This window comes from Carettochelys insculpta, chromosome 2, assembly GCF_033958435.1.
Source record: "Carettochelys insculpta isolate YL-2023 chromosome 2, ASM3395843v1, whole genome shotgun sequence".
Taxonomy (NCBI): domain Eukaryota; kingdom Metazoa; phylum Chordata; order Testudines; family Carettochelyidae; genus Carettochelys; species Carettochelys insculpta.
The window spans coordinates 155,930,401-155,953,955 of NC_134138.1; the positions used below are offsets into that span (position 1 = coordinate 155,930,401).

At 40.8% G+C, this 23,555-nt stretch overlaps 1 protein-coding gene across 3 annotated transcripts in view; it reads right to left on the reverse strand.

Moving 5' to 3' along the window:
• Positions 1-23,555, reverse strand: part of LPCAT1 (lysophosphatidylcholine acyltransferase 1) — a 124,791-nt gene that overhangs the window by 91,950 nt on the left and 9,286 nt on the right. For all 3 annotated transcript variants that reach the window (XM_074987896.1, XM_074987895.1, XM_074987894.1), the window contains exons 2-3: positions 16,754-16,896; positions 15,577-15,791 (exon numbers count right to left, since the gene is read on the reverse strand). In XM_074987896.1, coding sequence (XP_074843997.1) covers positions 15,577-15,791; positions 16,754-16,896 — 358 coding nt within the window. The remainder of the gene's footprint in view (positions 1-15,576; positions 15,792-16,753; positions 16,897-23,555) is intronic.

A 23,555-nucleotide genomic window follows, 5' to 3' on the forward strand; every position in this document is an offset into this window, starting at 1 on the left:
TGAACATAACTATAACTTTAGTGGATGCTCACTTTTTTGGGGCAATAAAATAGTTCTTTTGACCACCCCTGGACCAGAACATTTTCTCCCGTGACTTAAGAGAAGAAAACCACCGTGAGAATCTCCCTCATTAGCCTCTTGGAAAGCAGGATTTCTCTGTTGTGCAGCAATTCACAGGGCACACCCCAAATCTGAGCTAATAAACGTATTTGGAACTCCAAGTTGCTGCTTTACAATTCTCCATCAAGGAAACCTCCTTAAGACTTGCTGCTGAAGCTGCTATGGCTCTTATGGAATATTGCTAACGCAGGGTAATGACTTTCCCACTAATGAATAACAATGTATCTCCTTATCCAGTGGAAAGTATTTAATACAGGTTAAATCTCTCTCATCCAGCACCCTCGGGACTGGACCAGTGCCAGACAAGAGAATTTGCTGGACGATGGAAGGTCAATATTTTCTAGCACATCACTAACACTTCCACTGCTCGCTGGGCTCTTAGAAGACATTCAGTGGTAAATTACAGCTAAATAACAGCACAGAACATTGAGAGCCAGGACTCGTGGCTGTAAACAAACTATACAGGACAATGGAAAACTTGGTCACACCCAAGATAAGTGGTTGTCCAGCTAACTAAAATCATGCTGGATTATGGAATGCACTGGATGAGAGAGTTCCAGATAAGAGAGGTTCAACCTGTAAAAGATTCCCCTTGTCATTTGACACCATAGGCAACAACTCTTCTAAATGATTTTCTGATGGGCTTAGTCTTTTCTGGATAGATTAACAAGACCTTTAGTAAGTCAGCATTTTCTCCTGTGAAGGAATTTATACACAATAATTAAGTCACTTTCTAATCTTTTTGATAAGATAAAGAGCTTGAGCTCTCAAAGGTTATTCCTGTAAGGCAGGAGAGCCCAAACTTATTGCCCAGAACGACCACATAAACCTAAGAACAACCTCATGCGGGTCAAACAAATTCTATATATTCAAATAATATTTCAACTCAGCTGTATTGATTTATATTTTAAGTTCAGCTTTCTTCATACATATATAGGTAAGTTGTTCGTATGTAAAGCATTGTCTATTTATACACTTACATAAACTAAAGCTGACGTAAACATGATGACCAAATGCAAATTAATCACTTGTCAGTGTATTATGTTGAAACAGGCTGCGGGCCTCATGACAATGCTCTGGTGGGCCATGTGTGGCCTGCAAGTGGTAGGCTGGACACCTCCACTGGAAGGCATTCTTCTTCAGCCCTCAAAACCACTCTGTGGCTCTTTTTTGCACCTTCTTCAATGTTTCAACGCCCTTTGAAAAACATGGATACCAGACCTGTATGCAGTATTCAACAACTGATATAACCACACCTATACAGAGGTGAAAATCAAATAGCTATTCCTTGTCATTACTCCTATTTACACATACAAGGTTTTCATTAGCCACTTCTGCCAAAGAATCACACTGGGAAAGTGTTAATTGTCCACTATGAGCCTCATATCCTTTTCATAGTCACTGCTTTTCAGGATACAGTTCCCCAGTCTGTATCTCTGGCCTCATTTCCTGTTCCTAAACTATGTAACTTTTTATTATTTTTTTCCTTTGGGTGACTTCAGGTTATTAAGCAATCCAGATTGCCTTTCATGACTGCCTTGGTCTCAAAATTATTCAGCTTTCTGACAAACATTTGGCTATCAGGAATTTTAACAGCAGCGATTTAAAAATTTCCAAATGATCAATGAAAACAGAATAGCATTGGCCCTGGTACTGATTCCTGTGAAATTCCACTAGGAAAATCCTTATTCAACAATGATTCCTCATTGACAGCTACTTTTTGAGATCTGTGAGCTACTTATTTCTTTATCCACTTAACATTTGCTTTACTGATACTCTATCGTGCTAATTTATTCATCAGAATGCCATCCGGTATTTAGTTAAAGGTAAAAGTCTTTTACATCAATCAAGCTTGTAATCTCAAAAAAAAAAATTAAATCAGGTTTGTTTAACCGCACTGATTTTTCATTAAACTATTATCAACTGGCTTTAACTATACTCCCATCCTGTGATTCTTTATCAACTGATTTTCACATGAGCTTTTCCATTACTTTGCCCAGAATTAATGTTAAGCTGTGTTAACTAGCCTTTTTTTGAAAAATGGTACATAACTGCCTTCCAGGTTTTTTAAAATTTCCTGGGTATTACATGATTTCTTAAAGATTATCAACAGATCACAGATTTCCTCGGTCTGTTCTTTTACAGCTGCCTGGTGTAAGGTTCTCAAGCCTGCTGATATAAGAATATTTTGCCTTTATAGAAGTTAATATCCTCCTTGGTTACTAATGGACTGTAAAATACTTAGTCTAATCTGAAAAAAGTATACTATCCTTGTTTTTGCCAAGTACAGGACAGAAATATATATTGAACACTTCTGCCTTTTCTGAATCATAAGTAATAATTTATCAGGTCTGTCTAGGAATGGACCTTTACTATTACTGGGGTTTATTTTGTTCTTAATATACTTTTAAAAACCTCATTGCCCTTCTGAAACATGAGTTTTCCCTGATGTCTTAGACTTACTCTTATCAATTTTCTATACTTCACAACTTTTTAAACTTATATCCATTACAATCCATGACAGACCATCCCTGCCCCGTGCTTTATGAAAAATGGGTTATGAATATAAATGTGTGTAACTCAGAGATGCTTTAGAAAAAATGTGTCTTGTAACATTTTAATGTTATAACCTGATGAATCTGTACATCAAATTTTGTTCATGTACCATTCTTCTATGTGAAGTCAAAAATACGGTATGTACATCGGTTTATAGTTTTAAATGCGCTAATGAGGGCCATCACAGCTGTCCCAATCTTAATGACTGGGCAATCAGCCTGATGGCTTGTAAAGGGCTTTATTTGTCCTGTAGGTCTGGGAGGTTGTTCTAGAAAGACAAGTGACCATACCACATGATACAAGGTACACTATGATGGGGTGAGGTCGCAGAAGACCAACTGGGATGTCCCCTGGTATTTTGATCCAGCCACTGACACCCATCTTTCTAAATTCATTCTGTCCTGATTTGATTCAGTGACCTGTAAGGCTATGTCTATAGGGGCAGCTTCTGTCAACAGAGATTATCATCGACAGAGAAACCCCTGCAAAACTTCTGTTGAGAGATAGAGTCTACACACAAAAGCAGATGGACAAGAGCAATCCGCTCTTTTGACAGAGAGCAGCCAGACTGTCCTGCCCTCTCTTGACAGAATGGCTGACTGCAAGCTCTGCAAACAAGGCTGTCCAGTGAACTGGAAGCCCTCTCTGTCAACAGAAGTGTCTACACGGACACTCTGTTGACAAATACTGTCAAAAGAGGTGTTATACCTGATTGGGAACAGAGATAACGCTGCCAGCTGAACAACTGAGTTTTCTAGACAAACCTTGGCTAAGTGCTTTAACCGTGTAGATGCTTGGCAAGTTTTGTCAGTACAAGCTGCCCATGTGGACGTGGCCTAAGCGTGAATGCACAACGCACCCCCTCAATATCCCCTTCTGGGCTTCATTTGCACATTGATACATGTACGTTTCAAGATGCTGTGGTTCTGAGTGACCAAGAACTCCAAAACAGGTAATATCTTTAATACAAATTGCCACCTACCTCCCTAGTCTGCCTTTTTTACGCATTCTATGCTTAAATATACCCACTAATTTTAACATTCCAATCACATAAATTATCCCAGGTCTCTGTAATGCTAGTTACAGCACACTTCTTTTCAATTAAAATTTCCAGTTCTTGCTTCTTTCCAAGGCCTCTAGAATTAGTAAGTGCAAAATGTTTTCTCTTTACTTTCTTTGACACTTTGGTTCCAGTTTTTCATAACACATTGAACATACATGCATTCTTAACATCCTCCCTTCACATTGTGGAACCCCCCTGCTAACTCTAGCTAATCTTAAACTGAGAAGATATTATATATAAAATAGAATCATAGACATGTATCTAACCTGTTCTTACATATCTCCAGGGATGGAGATTCCACAACCTTCGTAAGCAATTTATGCCAATTTATATGTATAAAGTATACATATCTCATGGAGCTGAGAAGTGACCTTGAAAGGACATCAAGTCCAGTTCCCTACCCTCTCAGCAGGACCAATCACCATCCCTAACAGTTTTTTTTTTTAAACGTCTATTTGCCCCTTGATTCCTAAATGGCCTTTTCAAGGATTGAACTCCCAACCATGGGTTCACAAGCCAATGCTCAACCACTAAGCTAACATCAGTCACCCTTTTCAGGGGATGCAGTCCCACCCCATTTATTCCAGCCAGATCCTGATGCAACTTGGTCTAGTACTTCAAAGAAGCCAAAATCTTCAGCTTCAGACCAGTGATACACCCAATATTTTCCCTTCTCTCTCCCCGCTTCTCCGCCTCCAGTATATTCTGCCTTCTCTCTCTCAAGACTGGAATATCTTCAATAAAATGACCTGATCATCCTCCTCCTGCTGCTCTCTTCCAAGGTCTCTGAAGTCTTCTGTAGCATCAGGAGTTCTGTGTGATGGCATGATTCCAATGTGTATCAACACCAATGGAGATTTTTCAGAGGACTTCATAATTCTATTCAATCTTCCAATCACAGCTTGTGTTTTCACTCCAGCAAGCCAGACACACTATCCTGTTGTCCCTTCTGAACTCTCTCTCTACACTAAACAGACTCAACAATAATAATTGCCTACTTTCTTAGGATGGATGAAGTACCTCTCTGATAGCTTCTTGCTTCACAAGAATTCACAAGCTATAGTGACATTGTTTTTAATCAACCATGTCATTATAGCTTGTGAGTTCTGTGCTTCCATACACAGATTATCCAGTAAATTCCTGAATACTTGGTAACATTTGGTATTTCCAGCCAGGTCATCACATATGTACTCTTTCTTTATCACTGAAGCACTCACTTCTTCCCACCAAGATTTGAGTAGGTGTGAAGTTTTTTTCCCCCTTTCCTTCATCTGCAAGAGGTAGGGGTGGATCTTGCCAAGATTGCCTGTGTATCTTTTTCTTAATCATTTCCCAGCCACTGCAGAGACTTTAGACACCGGTGCACACTGGTCCTTCCCCTCTTCTCTGCTTGTGGCAGACAGTCTAATCTCCTGCAGGCTAAAGTACTGTGGTCTAATTTTGGTTGTTGGGTTTATCATGCTGGTGGTAGCCTGTGATACACAGAAGGTCACACCTGCTTATCTGGTAGTTCCGTCTGCCCTTATGATGTCTGAAGCAAGCATTTCTGAAACTGATTGTCCAAGTTCTCAGAGGTTACGCAGTGTAGAAACTTGCATTTCCAGATAATGTAACTTTTCCTGCAATGTAGCCACCAACCTGCACAGCTTCATGCACCAGATCTCACTTTTTTCGGGAGAAAGGAAGAGCACAGTACAGTCAAGAGAGATCACAGTAGTTCAAAGAAGGAATCACAGTCCCTCTGAAACTTCCATTTACCTACTCAAGGATTCACTCGGCAACTGACTTCTCTCAATGCTTACCACCATCCTCTCACTAGATTAACTAGAGAGAGTGGACATTAAAAACCTAAGAAATCCAATCACATGATACTCACAGAGACACAGACAAGTCCGTTTTTTTCACTTGGCTGCTGAGGGTCCCAAAAGCACAGATAGTTCTCTGAGGCTAATGAGCAAATAGACAAAACAAACAATTCACTAAGCCCCTTTACCTCTAAGAACAGAATCTTCAATTCTTTCTCCAAAATTCTCCAGTTTGCTAACTGCTTCTGTTCTTTCCTGGAGCAGATGAGGGGCCAGCAATAGACTGGGGTGTGGTGGGGAAACGACTGATTTCTTCTTTCCTTAACAGATTAACAGATAAAAGATAGGCTTCCAGGTGCCCTAAAAGGATGTCGCCAGTATGCAAAACTGGGCAAAAGTATCAAAACAAAAAAGCAGTCAAGTAGCACTTTAAAGACTAACAAAATAATTTATCAGGTGATGAGCTTTCATGGGACAGACCCACTTCTTCAGACCACAGCCATACCAGCACAGACTCAATATTAAAGGCACAGAGAACCAAAAACAGTAATCAAGGTTGACAAAACAGAAGAATATTATCAAGGTGAGTAAATCAGAAAGCAAAGGGGCAGAAGTGGGGAGAGGGGAGTCAAGAATTAGATAACGCCACGTATGCAAAAGAGCCCCATAAAGACTAGAAAATTCTCATCCCACTTCAAACCATGTGTTAATGTGTCGAATTTGAATATAAAAGAGAGAGTTCAGCAACCTCTCTTTCCAAACTGCTGTAAAAATTCCTCTTCAGTAAAACACAGACTTTCAGGTCATTAACAGAATAGCCCACTCCATTACAGTGCTGGCTAACAGGTTTGTGAATCTGGAGTGTTTTTGTGTGTGTTTTATGCCCATTAATTGCTTGTCTAAGAGAGTTTGAAATCTGTCCAATATACAAAGCATCTGGGCATTGTTGGCACATGATGGCATATATGATGTTAGCTGGGGAACATGAGGATGTGCCCATGATTCTGTGAATAACCTGGTTAGGTCCAGTGATGGTATCTCCAGAACAGATATGTGGACAAGCTGGCAACGGGCCTTGTTGCAAGGGAAAGTTCCAGGACTGGTGTTCCTGTGGTATAGTGTGTGGCTGTTGGTGAGAATCCTCAGAAGGTTGGGAGGTTGTCTGTAGGAGAGAACAGGCCTGTCACCTAAGGCCTTCTGGAGTGTGGCATCCTGATTAAGGACAGGTTGTAGGTCTTTAATAATGCGTTGTAGTGGTTTGAGTTTGGGGGCTGCAGGGGGTCTGGCTTGATCAAGTGGATGTGTTGGAATTCTGAACTGAGATTTTCTGCTCTGTACAGACACTTAAGTGGTCTTAGGAGAAAAAGCTGACTATTGAATGAAAAGGAATTAATCCCTGTGAATTGAAATGAACACGCATTGAGAGGAGGGGAAGATTTTTGAGGTGACATTTGTACTGAGAGGTAAGAATTATGAACTGGGAGAGTGTAGAGCCACTGGTGCCAAGGACCTGGTTACCTACTGCATGTTGCAGGCTGTACCACCTGGGATTCCACTCAATGTTCCCTCTAACCTTTCCATACCAAATGGAATCTATTTTGTTATGTGAAGGACCATACCAAATTCACAGTCCATTTTGGTCAAGTTCATGGCTATACGATGTATAAATTTCATAATTTCAGATGTTTAAATCTGAAATGTCATGGCGTTGTAAATATAGGGACTCCGAGCTAAAAGAGGACTGTAGGGGGTTGGTTACAAAATTATTGTGGGGGGACTGTTGTGGTGGTAGCACGGCATCCAGAGCTGGGTGGCTGAACAGTGGCTGCTGGCTGGAAGCCCAGCTCTGAAGGCAGCAGTGCTTCAGCAGCACCACAGCATTAAGGGTGTATCATATTGTCATCCATGCTTCTGCCTTCAGAGTTGGACCATCAACCAGTAGCTGTTTTCCAGCTGTCCAGCTCTAAAGCCAGCAACGTAAAAATACAAGTGTGGGACTGTATGGCACGGCTACCCTTAAAGCTATGCTGTTGCATCTTGTTTTGACGGGACTAATGAGCATTTACCTGGTACAACTACCTGGGGGCACATGTGGCTCTGTGCCCCTGCCAGCCTCAAGCACTGTCTCTTGCTGCTCCCATTAGCTGCAAATCTGGCCAACAGGACCAGTGGGGGGAAAGGCCTCTAGGTGAATGGTTCCCTGTGCTGCTGTTTCCCCAGCTGTTGGGGAGTGGGAACAGCAGCACACAGAGCCTCTTCCTCCCCTTGTCAGGGAAACCCTGTGGAATGGATCTGGCTCTGGCTTGCCTGGACCTGATCCGCAAGACTTGGGGCTTCCACCCCTCCCCAGTGGGGAGCTGGCACTAGTGCTCCAGCCAGGCAGGAGGTCAGTCTCCGAGATCAAGTGGGATATGTTTTGGCAAACCTCTTGACTGGGTCGGAAAGTATATAGGCAGTGGTTGTTTCTCTACTACTGAGTGCGAGTATTTTCTATGTAACACACCAATTGCTTTAAAACCCACAAAGTCAAGCAGCACAAAAATTTTGGGGGTCTTGGGATGGAATAATTAAGCTAGGGATTAAAGAAGGTAATGAGGACAACAAAAGAGACGATAACATCTCAAACGTACGTGAAGAGGAGAACAGGAATTCTATACACAGTCCAAAGTGTCCAAGTATTTCACAAGATTTTGTCTACCGCAGTATTGCCTAAACTTTGAGACCACAATAATATTTTTTTAATGAGGAACACCCAGAAACCACTCCCGCCACGCCCCCTCAAAAAAAAATTGTTGTCAGACCAAAAGTGGGGGAAAGGGGGGGAAGGCCAAACATCAATATATACAGAAAAATGAATAATTTAATCGGATACAATAGCAATGACATAATACTGTATCTGGTTTTAATAATGGAAAATATATACCTCGAATTATTTTTTCAAAATGCTTGTGGCACACCTATGAGTTATTCACCGAATACCAGTGTTCTGTCGGACATAGTTCAAGGAAACACTGGTCTACAGCATAAGTGGAGGTAAAATGCAGCTACCCAAACATGTTGGGCTCAAAGCACACTTCATCGGGTCATGAGATGAAACAAACTGGTCCAGATGTTTCACAATGCTGAGGACTGCATCAGCTGCAATGAAAGACTTTGATTTTCTGCAGTAATACAGACATAGGCAATCTAATGTATGTTACTCCTGCTACATAACTGGAATCAAGATAGCTTTAGTTGAGTTACCAGGAGGTCTACATTGGGCAGGCAGTAGTCAATGGGAGAAACCTGCCACTGACTTCCCTTACTCTTCCCATCTCGGGTAGAGTAACAGGGTTGACTGAAGAGTGATCTGCACTTGATTTGGCAGGTCTTCACTAGACCCATTAAATCGATTGTGTGTGGATCGATCTCGCATCATTGTTCCCCTTTGTAGGGTAGATATAGCTTTTGAGTTGACATGTGGCACTGGCCAAGAGCATACTAATGGCAATTAATGGAGTCACTGTTACATCATTCAACTTGGTTAAAGGAAAATTCACCCACTTCACGTAAGATAACATTGATATAAATGTACACTTGAAGGGCAAAATAGAGGTATCAGAAGTATGGACTCAGTACTCAGCAGATGAATTCTCCCATATAATCCATGTGCCCAAACCGCAACCTAAACTAGCTAATTGTTCAGTCTTGGACCTGGCCTTCAAATGACGTATAATGAATCAACACCAGCAACAAAGTGGTGTGATCATGTTGATGGAATCAAAAAGCTGAGGACTTTTCAAAAATTCCAATTATTCATGAATGAGCCAGCCCCTAACCCACTGCAAAACATTGCAATGAAGGGTATGGCTAGAGAAGCAACTCTGAAAGCTCTGCTGAACGTGGAAATATTTGGCCAAGAGCAACTAAATATTTTTGTTTAGGAAAGGGTCATGATCTAAAGGAATGAAGTGTTCATATCAAATTCAGTGACCCAAGACTGAAAAGCACAAGGGCTCTGACATTTTCCTACCTTGATGCTACTGGGAAAAAATGAAAAGCAAATACAAGGTAGTCACAATAAAGGCTGACCACCTGATATGCAAGGGAGAGTCAGGATTCTGTGATAGAAATTATACAAAAGAAATGGTCCAAAGCTTCTAGGCCCATTGGAAAATCATTCCAGACAGATCTATTCCACTCAATTTGCTGGCCCGACTGCTGTGCCCATCCCCAAAATAAAGCTGATCTGGTTTGTTTCATCTCTGTAACTCTCCTACCTAATGTTCCATATACCAAAACAATTCTCATATCTGGAGAGTTCAGAGACCGAACACTTAAATCATCAAACTCAACTCTGGACACAAAGTTGCCAAGCTGGTCATGAAGAGGCAGACACCAAATCTGTACTCCACTGTATGCATATAGACACTGTGTTCTTCTGGCAATGACAACACTGGCAAAATGCTTTGCATCAAGTTGTAGTTGGGTGTTTCTGATGCATATTCTTAGGAACATTGTATGAGATGCTTCTATCTATATTTAAACAATAGTCTCCTTCCATGTGCTAACAGTTCCTATATTGTTTGGCATAGCAAGAAAACTGCTTTGATAATATTTATGGAGAAAACAGGGACTTGGGAAGGATGACCTACAGAACGAAACCACTATTTTAGTAAAAAAGTTCATCTGTAACATGTACAATTTGCCTGATTTGGAAGAACAGTGACAGAGCATGGGTCCTCCCCAAGTATATATCACCATGTGCACTGTCCTCAACTACAGATGCTCAGCACTCTCACATCCAAAGAGCTCACTTTCAAGCCATGGTCTGGAGGCAGGCAAACTGCAGCAATCCCAAAGGAGATACGGGTTGGACCAAACGTAATGGAGAAATGATACCAGTATTCCCTCTAATTTTTCCCCACACAAGTAGAATCATAGAATACTAGGACTGGAAGGGACCTTGATACGTCATTGAGTCCAAACCCTGGCAGGACCAACTATATTGTAGGTGCAGAATGAATGTTGTTATATGGACCAACGTGGAAGTGATGTGTGACACACCTCCTCTATATTGGTGCACATAACAGAATTTATGTGGCTGAGTGGGGCCAGCAGATTTGGAGAGTATGTGAGGAGGAAGGGAGTGAGGGCTCTGGCTGAGGACAGGGATGATGGGTGTCGGCTGACCTGGGGCTATGGCAGGGAGAGAGGACTCCCCTAAGCTCTCTCCCCCACCACAGCAGCCCCTGAGCTGGGGGGAAGAGGTGCCTGTCCCAGCCAAGGGAGGGGTTCCTCTCCCCAGACATAGCAGCTCTCAGCAAGCCTGGGCTGAACTGGGTAAAGGGTGCCTCTTCCTAGCTGCAGCAGCTCCTGGCAGTCCTCAGCCAGGTGAAGGGTGCCTCTTCCTGGCCATGGCAGGTCCCAGCAGGCCTGCTGTGCTTCCCAGAGCAGCCTATAAGCAGACACGTAACTTAAAGGGAACCTAGACCAATACAAAAGCTAACGTCAAATGCACACAATCCCTGATAGTACAATGACTACCACCCGTGGATGGGTCAAAGGGCGCATATCACAATGCTGTACCTGCAGAAATGTCACACTGACATGGACTGCACCTGTAAATGCAAAAATTGTGTTGGCACAAGTAACTACTGTTAAATTATGCTTGGCTAAACAACGTGTAGATTATATAACAACTGCATGTAGTGGAATAAAAACCATATACTTTTACTAATTTTTCAAAGGTTATTTAAATTTTGATTTCCAACTTAAAAAGTGAAATCTTTACAATTCATCTTGTTAAAAAACATCCAGAGTCAGCACATTCAAATTACAAAAGAACTTGTTTGCTAATTTTTCTCCAAAAATGCCATCTTACACTTTAGTTTACAGCAGCATGCTCTGCCTAGTAACAGCAGAAAGGGTAAAAAGTAGAAGAGCCAGACAGCAGAAACCTCACATACTGGTCTAAAGGCATGAAATGCAAACTAAGCTGGATTTTCTTTTGTATCACGTAATAGTCAGTTCTGCTAAAGCATGCATTACTTTCCAGGGGATTCTGGTGATCAGTGTCAGAAGTTCAGGTCCTCCTAAGAGCACGGTTTTATTCTGAAATTTACATTGAAATTCTTCACAGTTATGCCACTTGTTTTTGGTATAACCAATTATATAAAACTTTATTCCTCAGAGCCAGAGATATTTGGGGACCTTCCTAACACAGTCATTTGTAACTTACAACTCTGCATAGTAGTAAGGAAGTAGCAAAGACAGTGGTAAGTTAAACATTTGATTGCAGTAAAACTACTGCTAAAAACCCCACACTACAAAGCATTAAGAATCCAAAAACAAATTTCAGACTAAATTATTTCTAGGTCACAGTACTAGTAAAAAGCACATAAGCTTTTAAGTATATTCATTAGTTTCAAAGTAATGTAATAGATTATTCAAATAAATCTTCTCTGAGAATTAACTCTGCAATACAAAAAAAAATTTGGACTCAAGTTTTGGCAGATCATAAACAAGGTAATTCTAATATAAAGTACATCTAAAGTAAGAATACAGAGAGCAGCACAGGAGTTTTCATACTAAATCATTTATTCTAGTAAATTCCATTTACGCTAGTATCGTATGGAACAATGGCAACCTGGGAAGAATGACCTACAGAATGAAACCACTATGGAACAATGACATCTGTTTAAGAAACAGCTGCCATGCAGTGCAAGTGCAAGTTTCCTCATAAAACCCAAAAGGTTAGAAGTAGGTTGATACCCTGAAGTTTGAAGATTTACAAGCCTTTTATAGATTTCCCCCCAAATATTTGTAACATTTGCAATTTTTGTTATTCATAAATGTCTAATCCTCTTCCAATTTTGTTAACCTCTTTGCCCATTTAATGACCACAGCACGTTTTGGTTTTTTTCCCACCATTTTGAATTTTCTACTTTTCAATTTCACTGAATGGTCCTTGATTTTTTTCTACCATTTAAGGTGAATGTTACAAATCAAACTCCTTTTTTACTTTTTCATTATGATGTATATTTTGATATGTCTCCACCTGTTCATTTCCTCTCTAAAGTAAACAGTTCCAATCTTTTCCATGTTTCTAATCAGTCTTACTGTCCCTTTCTGAACAAACTCCAAAACTATTATTGTGGAGATGGGGGTAACAAGAACCGAATGCAGTATTCCAAATAAGAATGTACCACTGATATACATGATGGTATAATGCTTTCCATTTTTTCCAAATCACATTTTTATACATTCTAGCATTACTGATTTTTGACTGCTGCTGGACGCTGAGCCTAGGGGGTTCATGGATCTGTATATAAAACAATTTACAGGAGTTAAATCCTGGCCCTAAGGAAAGCAATGGGAATTTTGCCTTCTACTTCAATAGGGCCAGGATTTCACTCCCTATCTTTTTCTTAAGTTAACACAGTTAATTTAGAACCCAGTGAGGTTTATAGAGGCAATAATCTGAATTACTCAGTATGTATACCTTTGCATTTGTCAAATTTGCATTTTATCTGCAATCTCTGTATCCCTACAGGTTCCACCTCTCTTTGGAATTTCGTTCACTACATAATCTTGTACACAGATCCAAGTGGGTCTGTCCCATGAAAGCTCATCACCAAATTAATCATTTTGTTAGTCTTTAAAGTGCTACATTTCTGCTGCTTTGTTTTGCTGGAGTACAGACTAGCACAGTTACCTCTCGGTTACCTGTAGACAGAGTTACTCTCTCACCTTCAACACAACACAGCCTTCCTATGGGATATTTACGAAATGTTGTAGTTCACAGATTTTTGCCATTCCACCTCATTTTAGTTATTACTATTACAGAAAGGTTCTCTTCCATTTTCAGACAAATGATTTTTGCTTTTAGGCTTCATTCATTTGTATTCAGAAGTCCGTAGGTTTGGTTTTTAAGCTACAGGTATACCTCTAAAAAACTCTTTAGTATTTTGCTTTGATTTAAAGAATTTATACCTGGGACCTTGATGTTTTCTGTTCTGTTGCAGATCTTGCCTATCCTTTACTTCAAAAAGAGCTACATCAGTATAACTGACTTCTTTAACAGATGTCTTTATGAAACTTGATTGCTAAACCTTCTAGTTCGTGGTTTCCCAACCTTAGGGGACCCCCCAGTGTGAAGAAATTCCGGGGGGGGGGGGGGGGCACAAGGTGACCCAGCCCCCTCGTCATTCCCCCCACCACAAGAAAGAGCTGGCCTTTGCTCTCAGCCCTTGCCATTTTATGTGGGTGACCTGGAGCAGCTGCTATAAAAAGCAGGCAGCCAGCGAAGAACCACATGGAGCTAGCTGCCTCCTGCAAAGGTGAGTAAGTGTAGGTTGAGGCAAAGGTGGAGGAGGATGGGGTTAGATGGGAGATTTGGCAGTGCCTGACTCAGGGGATGGGGTAAGAGTGGGGGGCTGGGGTGGTGCCTGGCTTTTGGGGAGGGGAAGATGCAGCACTCAGGCTGTCAGCTGGCCCCGGCAGTGCAAGGCTCAGGCAGCTGACCCTGGGGGTTGGCCCATGGCTTACGTGGGCAGGTCAGGCAGGTGGCCTCGGCAGCATGGGGGGCGGGCACCTTGGGTGGACAGCCTTAATAGTGTGGTGCTCAGGCAGACAGCTCAGGCGGCTGACCACAGCAGCAGGAGACTTGGATGGCTGGACAGCTGGTCCCAGCAGCATGGGGCTCAGGGGGCAGCTTGGGTGTCAGGCCTGTAGCTCGCAGGGCTCGGCTGTCTGGCGGGTGGGCGTCTGGCCCAGCAGTGTGGGGCTAGGTTGGCTTAGGCAGGCAGCTCTGGCAGTACAGGGCTCGGGCAGGTGGCTGGATGGCTGGTGCAGGCAGCTCTGGTGGCTGGCACGGGGCTCAGGCGGTTGGCCAGCTGGGGCTGCACCAGGCCTCTGCAAGGGGCCAAGAAAAACTGTTTGTACTTATTTTTAACTTTAAATAGCATTTTTATATCCAGCTTTTGTGTTTATTTTAAATTATGAATTGAATTTGTGGTTAAAAGGGGGGTTGGATAGTGGTAAAGAAGAGGTGGGGAGGCATGAGGGCTTCTGAAAAATCAAAAGGGGGGCATGATGCTGAAAAGTTTGGGAACCACTGGTCTAGTTTAATCAACTCCCCAAAACAGATGTGCCAGAAGCTTGGTTCCACTTGATTAGGGTGGAATTCATCCCCTCTATCTAGCATCTATGTGCCTTGAAGTGCCCCCAACCCACTGTACCTAATTAACTCCCTTCTCTTTTTATATGCTTTTATATCCATACACTGAAATGCCCTGCTCTCTCTGTTTAGCTGGCCTGTGTGCATGCAACCAGTAGCTTTCACTAAATGCTTCCAGCCAGTGATCTCGGACCTTAAATCTTCCTAACAATCTGGATTCAGTTTCCACAACCTCCCTCCTACGCCTCCTTATGCCATCAGCATGCATCAACACAGGTTTCTTCCCACACTTACTAGAAGTTTGTTTAGCTGTAGTGCAAGACAGGTGAGTTATCTCACAACAATCTGCCTTTCTAATGACCGAACACCAAACCAACCCACCCAACTTTGTCTCAAATCTGTAATCTCATTGCCTAGAACCACCTCCTCAGAGGTCCCTCCATTCCAGTTAAATCTCTTCCTTTCACAAGACCAGGTTCCTCAAGTGAAAAATCAGGGAAAGAATTCTGGGTGGACTTGCTCTACAGTGTCCCTGTGTGCCAGAATTGTAAGTAGTTGTGTATCCTTCTGCTCTTCCAGTCTACACCTGGCCCTCAGGAGTTGTGTTGTGAGGAATCTGAATTCACAACTTACTTCTGGATTTTGTGGAATATTTCCTTTTATTTTTGGAACAACAGTGCCATGCTTTTCAGTTAACTCATTTAATAAAGCAAAACAGCCTGGTTAAAATCTCACTTCCTCACTCGTTCTAGTTTTGTTACTTTACTTAAGGTCCATCTCCAATCTGCCAAATTTAACATGCAATGATGACATTTCTGGGACTTCATTTTTAATCTTACTTGTAAAATAGAATTTTGATTGTCTGAACTTACTTCCCCAGACAGGAATATCTTTGCTTTCTGCCTTCATCACAATGGAAGCCATAGTCATGGTCACAGGAATGGCATCGAAGTATGAAGAATGCGGAGCCAGAGTTAATATTGCTGCTTCGGCTGGTAAAGCTTGTCTGCCCTTTACATTTATCCAATGGAATCCTCCAGCAAGCCACATTGCTCTCATGATTGCTTTCAGCAAGACGTCTACTACTCTGTAAATAATTTAGATAATGGTTACATTTTTCAGTAATGTAAAAATAAGTATTGCAAAAATTGCTTTAAATAAACAGTTGATGTATATTCACGTTAAAGCTTTATGAACACTTACAACAAATCACCAATATCACATTAAGTAAATATCCTTAAAATCAACACATAAAACCTGTTCTTACTATTTATTTGTGCCAAGCTTTTTCTTACTTTACTTAGATGCAAAATTTTGATCAGTGGAGTTTTTACTGGTTTGTGTGTATACAATAAATTTGATATTCACTGGCATTTACCAATAAAAATCTAATCCTTCCAAACCTATTTATTGTTTTATTGACCCAATACCAAGTTATAATGTTCTCTTTTTCTGAAAATGGGTAAGCCATTCTCTCATCAACAGCAACTAGTTCAGTTATATTTAATTCCTGAGTATTATAGGCATCTTTATTAGACAAAAGTCTCCAATTCTGAAACAATTAACACTAACTGGTTTTGACCACTAAGAAAACCATTCCTTAGTACAGATCTTTGAGATTAAGAATGCTTTCTATAAATCTCATGCTAAATTTAACACATGCTTTAATTTAAAAGTTATATAACTGTTGGTGGTTTCCTTCAGAAAACTTTCTCTGCGATAAGGACAAATAGATATTTATAGAAACAATGCAAGTCAAAGAAAATTAAAATGTAACTGCACAAATTGCGCACCACAAAACTAAGTTAAATCCTAACCTTCTCGGTAATCTAAAGGCCAAACAATATTTTTAATTTCTCATTAGGGAAAAATGTGTGAAAAAATTTTACACATGGCACAGATCTGCCTTTCCCATATTCAAAGGAAAACGTCTAATACTATCAGCTTATTCCATCACTTCCTGCCTTGAAACTGCTAAGTTATATAATAATTATCTATTTATTGTATCTCAGCGCATGTTTTACCAAATCAATTAACACAATGACTCACTTTCGCCACCAGCACAGGGGCTTTTCAAGTTCTCTCTCAGAAGATCCCATTGATGCAATGAATGCAAAAGGCCAGGCAAGTAGCATCATAAAAGCAGCCACAAAGAGCCGGATAGGGAACAAAGTCAATGTCATGAACGCAATCTGCAAAACCCAAACAACTTTGTTATTTTAATATGTAAGCTAGACTGATGGAAAAAAATTAGTATTTTAAGAAACACTTAGGAACATTAGTGAAAAAAATCAAATCATGGTTAAGGGTGAATTCTTAGTTCTTTTTTTCCTTAAGAAAAATTTGAGCTAACAAATAAAAAATACATACTTTTGTCACTGTACGAAAAATATATATCTGTACATCTCACACACAGAGTTACATTAAAAGTACATGAGGATGGGATCCCCACAGTGCAGTTTTGGTCTGTGACAACACTGTGCCTCCTTAATTCTCCATCCTGGACCATCTCACACAGCGCTTTGCAAGTGATTATTGGCAAACCTCTATAGGCACTGTTATCACTCAGCACAGTCACATGTGGAGCCACATACCCAGCTAGATTCCATGAATGCCCCCAGAACCACTCATGATATCATGCAGGGAAAGGTACCACCCAAATGCCCACCAGCACCCAGCCTGGAATCTGAGGAATATACAATCTTGCACTCTTCAAGACCTTTTCTTGAGGAACGAACATTTATTAATTAGTTCTCCACTTTATCAACCAGCCTTTGGAAACCTGCGACAGCACTTCAGGCAAGCTCACTGGTAAAGATAAACAGTAAAGCAAATTTACTGGTTACAAAAGATAGATTTTGGGTGCATATAAGTGATAGGCAGAAGCCAGAGTGGTTAACAGAATAAAATGAAGTAAAAAATAAGCACTCTGAACCTTAAACTGTGTCACACCAGACAATATTTAGCTTAAGTAATGTTTTCACCGCACTGGATCTTATAGCCTTAACATACAGGTTGTCTCCTAAACCTGGGCCATTTTCTCCTGTTGCTCTGTGTCTACACGTGCCCCTTCCTTTTGAAAGGGCATGTTAATGAGCAGGTTCAAAAGATGCTAATGAGGCTCTGCAATGAATATGCAGCGCCTCATTAGCATAATGGTGGCCGCAGCGATTCGACAATGCGGCTTTTCGAATCGCGCGCCGCCTGTGGATACAGGACCTTCCGAAAGGACCCCCCCCCAGTTTTCGCAACCCCTTCTTCCTATCTGGAGATCAGTAGAAGAGCTTTCAAAAACTGGGGGGGTCCTTTCGGAAGGTCCCATCTCCACAGGCGGCGCGTGATTCGAAAAGCCGCATTTTTGAATCGCTGCGGCTGCCATTATACTGATGAGGCGCCACATATTCATTGCAGCGCCTCATTAGCATCTTTTGAACCTGCTCATTAACATGCCCCTTTCAAAAGGAAGGGGCACACATGTAGACCCAGCCTTGGAGTCTTCAGTCTTGCAAGAATCCTTGTTGCTTACAGCATAGGTAAAGGCGAGAGAAAAGGCAATGCATGGGGCCACTGTGCTCTGTTCTATATCCTTAGTCAATGTGCTTGGTAAACAGAAGTCAAGTTACCTCAGTAAGCATTGCTGAGTCACCCATTCCCCAATGCAACTTGATGGAAACAAGACATTGTATTACAGCTCCCTGAGTAAGTAATGCTGTTTTATACCCACCCAGGCACGGGCTATCCCCCTGGTTACTGTCTTTAGGGAGGAAGCACCTAATCACTTTCCAAATGCACTACATATATTAGTGACAACCATACAACTCAGTTTTTATAACTTCATATGTATTAACGATCTACTTATATAGATGAAACAGTGGGTTTCAGCAAATTATAATCTTTCCCCTCCCATCTCACATAGCATACTTTACATTCAACATCAAAACTATAAGATAAGGAATGTGTGTGGGAGGGAGGGGTACAGTGTTTACAGGGCACTTGCTGAAAGTTAGGGATTTAAAATCCCATTTAATTAGTTAACTCGCTAAATGCTAGGTTTAACTCAGGGTTCTGCAACTTGTGGCTCTGGTGCCAGATGAGTCTCTTTAAGGACTTCTTTGTGGCTCCCGATGATTTAATTGCACAGTTAAAAAACCAAAGCCAAAAAACCCTCCTGATTATTTTCGATAAATAGGGAATTCTAAAAGCCCAACAATGAACAACTCATATCTAAATAGCAAACAATATGTGATCACAAAACATTGGATAACTCCCACTTTAATATGTGCAGTGCATTGTGGGATATGGCACTGTATCAGTGTTTTGATCGTGTTGCTAATAAAGTTTTATTCACACACATTGTGGCTCTTGAATTATTGCTTTTTCTACCAAATACAGAAAAAGATGGCTCCTTGATATTTTGGTTGGTAACCCCTGGTTTAAATGGTTACCCAATTCAACAGGTGTTTGTGGGGGGTGGTTGGTGAGATTGCTCCAGCCCAGCTGCTCCCCAGCTGCAGACGAGGCTGCTTCGGCCCAGTTGGAACATCCCCACTCCACAGAACACCTGGTGCCGCTGCAGACAGGAGCTGGTCCAGCTATGCTGAAGCACTCCCTGACCCAGAGCCCTCCTGTGTTGGGAGCAGCCCCTGTCCACAGCAGGTGGGGGCCATTCCAGCCTGGGGTCACGGCCGATGGGAGCTACTCCAGCCTGGCTGGAACGCCTCCAGACACAGCTGGCTGCTCCAGCCCCTGCCTGCTAACCGCTTAAACATTAACATCCCTACTCAGGGTATAGACTGCCACATACATCATGGTTACAAAGTCAAAATAGACAAAAATGACAATATTCTTGCTCTTCCTCCCCCTGCCCTCGTGCCTGCCCGGCATCAACCCAGAAGGTGCAATTACACAGGAATATCCATTTAGTCCCTTGCACCCCAACAGTAGAGAATGCTCAATGCATGCAGAATCCTTGGGAAATTCACATGCCACCTACCACATCTCTACGAAGTGCATGAAAACGGCTGCTTTTCAAAGGTTCTTAAACTGATGAAAACTTTTTTGAATTTAACGGGTTCTAACACTGAGTGTGGGGCACAAGAGCTTTTCAAAGAAAAGGCTGCCGAGATGAATGTGGACAAAATATATTTTTCTTCCTCATTCCTCAGACTGGCTGATCTTGTTTTGCTGAAATTTTCACATGTATATGCATATTAATTAAATGAATGAATGGGGCATCCAGCATGGAAATTTCAGTCCCAGTTGTTGAAGTCTGGTAAAGTTATAAGCAACTGAAATCAGAGTTTCATAATGGGAAATGCTTAGCAATCTTAAACATAAGCCATGCTGCCCGCCACAACTACACATTTTTATTTAAAACTAAAGTGAACATAAGGCTGATAGCACCACTTATTAAGGTTGCTGTGTTGTTTTATTTTTATGTATATCACAAGAGAAGACTTACGCAGCATTGCTTGGGCCCTTAAGTCAGTTAATTATTTTCTTCTTACTGTTTAGAGGAGTTCTTGAACATGTAAACTTTCTCAAATATAAAACTATATATAAATAAATATAATATCTATACACACAATATTGTGTGCGCATGCACACGCACACACACACTCTTAGTGCAAGGGCACAGAGACTTGAGATCTAGCTCTAAAATAATATTTAGTCAGACATAGGCCATATAATGTCCCAAAGAACACCAATTTAGATTTTACTTGTGTTTTTTAAATGCTTAACCTTTCAGAATGCCTCCACTTTAAAAAGTTTTTTTTTCTTTAAACAAACTGCTAAAGAATTTAGGGGATTTTGAAGGAAGAAATCTGTTAAATTATTTTCCAGTTTTCTACTGGCACTATGAATTCAGCAAACCAATCTTACTCTATGCGATGTCTGAAGATACATAGGAGTTGATGCAACACTGCTACAAAAGTCAACTCACTTGTGCACATTTGGGTGTCAATCAGGCAAGGGTTAACTATCTGATGCAAATAATTTGGGCGGATATTGGTATCCTTTTCCCAGATTTACTCTGACTCATCCTCAAATCACTGCTACAAACAAAAATTCTACCATTTTTTCTAAAACAGACTTTGTAACACTATTCTAACCTAGCCTCTGTAAAAATTGCAAACCTCCTAAAATAAATGCTTCACATGGATGGATTTAGGGTAAAGCATCCCAGACTGTGATCTACCTACCACTGGAAATCTGTAAAGAGGTAGCTAGTTTCTTTTTTCCCTCCACCTACTAAACTGTATTAAAAGACAGAGAAAAAACGCATGCAATATTACAGAGCGCCCACTAGCTCTTCCACAGTTAAGACAAATATCAAGTGTTCGCTAAATCACAATTTAGACACTCACTGAAATTCTTAATAAGCAAACCAGGCCTCAAAACTGATAAATGTGGTCTGCACAAAAACTTCATTAGCTCCTGAGATTGAGAACAGTTTAATAATTAGTGTGCACAAAATTACAGAAGTTTAATAATTTTTGCACACCTAGACAATAAGCTGGCAAGAGAAAAAATGTATTTCACTGTATTTTGACTGCTGAAATGTAGTGCACAGTACTGTACTGAAAATAGTGTCGATACGTTAAAACATGAGAAGTTGAGTTCTTTTTCAAACTACAGAATAAAAACACTGGCATGGGGATACTTCAGTGGATCAACAGCAAAGCAAGAAACTCCTCAGCTGCACTTCTGACAAAACTTCAGCATCATCTGCCCTTTCTGAAGCCAACAAGGAAAAGAAATCAAATAGAATGAAAGAAAAAAATAGCACGAAAGTTATGCAACAAGCACAGCAAACACCTCAGCTCCTCCAGCAGCTGATCAACCTTAAAACTTCTACAGTGTACTTGTAACTCAACCCCATTTTGAAAAAACAAGAGTTAGTTCTTCAAACTAAAGAGCAGCACAGAGGCTGGAGACCAGGACAATAATACAGGAAGGAAATGCAGGGAAGGAGAGGAAAAAAGGGGCATAAATAACTTCTCTACCCGGGACATTAAGTTACTTTGATTTAAATCACCAATTTTAATGACAATTAAATGAGAAACAGGAAACCTAGATTTAAATAGATTTTAATTTTGTTTTGCATTTGTAATTTTCAATGATTTTCTTAATGAAAGGCTCACTCAAGGGGTGGCAATGCTATTAAAACATACTTATTTGCAACTAAATACAGTCTCTTACACCTAATTTGACACTTTCTGCTAATCATGAAGATACACTTTGTTTATATAAATTTAAGTAACTGTATAGCTTAGTATGTCTGACACTGAGCCAGCAACAGTTAAGCAACCAGCAGGTTGGGTCACCTGTAAATAATGGGATCTGGTTAGCTAATAGACAGGAACAGACGTTCAGTTTTTGTAACATTTCATTATCACATTCTATTGAATCAGAAATCAAGGGACTAATTGATGGCTGTTAGCCAGCATGGGTAAGGAATGGTGTCCCTAGCCTTCGTTTGTCAGAAGCTGGAGATGGATGGCAGGAGAGAAATCGTTACCTGTTCCGTTCACTACCTCTGAGGCACATGGCATTGGCCACTGTCCGCAGACAGGATACTGGGCTAGTTGGATCTGTCATCAGACCCAGTATGGCCATTCTTAGGAGTATTACATTTAGATGGACTTCTGATGCATCAGTATTAGTTTTCATTTCTCTTTGAAATGTGTGAGTTCACATAGTAAAACTACCTGTGAACTGTCTGAATGATTAATTGCGTTATGCCAATGAATTCAACTAGTTACTGATCTATGCTTTAGTAAACAAAAAAATAGCTTCAAAGCATCAACGCACATTACTTATTCGTCACCCAAGAAAGGCCTGCTGTGATCATTTGCTGCCAAGAAGCTTATTAGCTGAGATTCAAGAGATACAGGAAGTTTCCGGCCTGCTCCTTGCTATCTCAGATCTGCTTACACTTTGACAGGGAAAGTCCAAGCCTGTAAGACTGAGACCTCCAGGTCAACTCTGATTAACCCTGAAATTGCTCATGGAAGAATTTGAACACACTCACACATGGACTGCCTACTGAACCTTTTAGACTGATTTCAGGAGGATTTGTACAAGTCAGAAGCCTCACCTTCTCTGCCATGAAACTGACCTAGCAACTCTGACTCTGTAATGATCTTTAACCTTAGTAATGATCTTTTCTTTTATATTTATAAATCCTAGATTAGGTAATAAAGATTGGTTGTAAATGTCTTTCTGGGCAAGATCTGAAATATTGATTGATCTGGTGGATAATGTATATGGTCTCTTGGTATAGTAATGTACATATGAACATGGTTTCTAGTAACTCTCCTACATTAGAATTAAATGTTGGAGTCTGAGGCAAAGGCTGGAACTGTATGCTGGCTTTTGGGTAACCAATAAGATATTACAGAAGATGTTTGGTTACTGGTTTGGTAAATTATAATCACAAAATAAACCATCAGTTTTGAGTATCTCCTCTATTATTTGCAGTTTGCCCTGACTGAGCTCTCTCAGTGTAGCCCCTCCTGTGATCACGGTCATAATCACAATGTAGATTTTATTCAGATTCTTAATTTTTATATTTTTAATTATGTTAAAAGGTGCATGGCAATTTATTCAGTTTTACTTGTGATTTTGTAGCAGGCTCCAGAGGAGCAACATGTTAAGATGTTTTGAGCTTCAAAATGTTTTGTTAAACGCTTTTCTGATATATTCAGAACATGTAATCTTAATAAATCAGTTCCTTTTGGTTAGCAGTAATGTAGCACATTAAAGACTAACAAAATGATTTTCTCAGTGATGAGCTTTCATGGAACAGACTCACCTCATCAGATCAATAGAATTTCCAGTACAGATT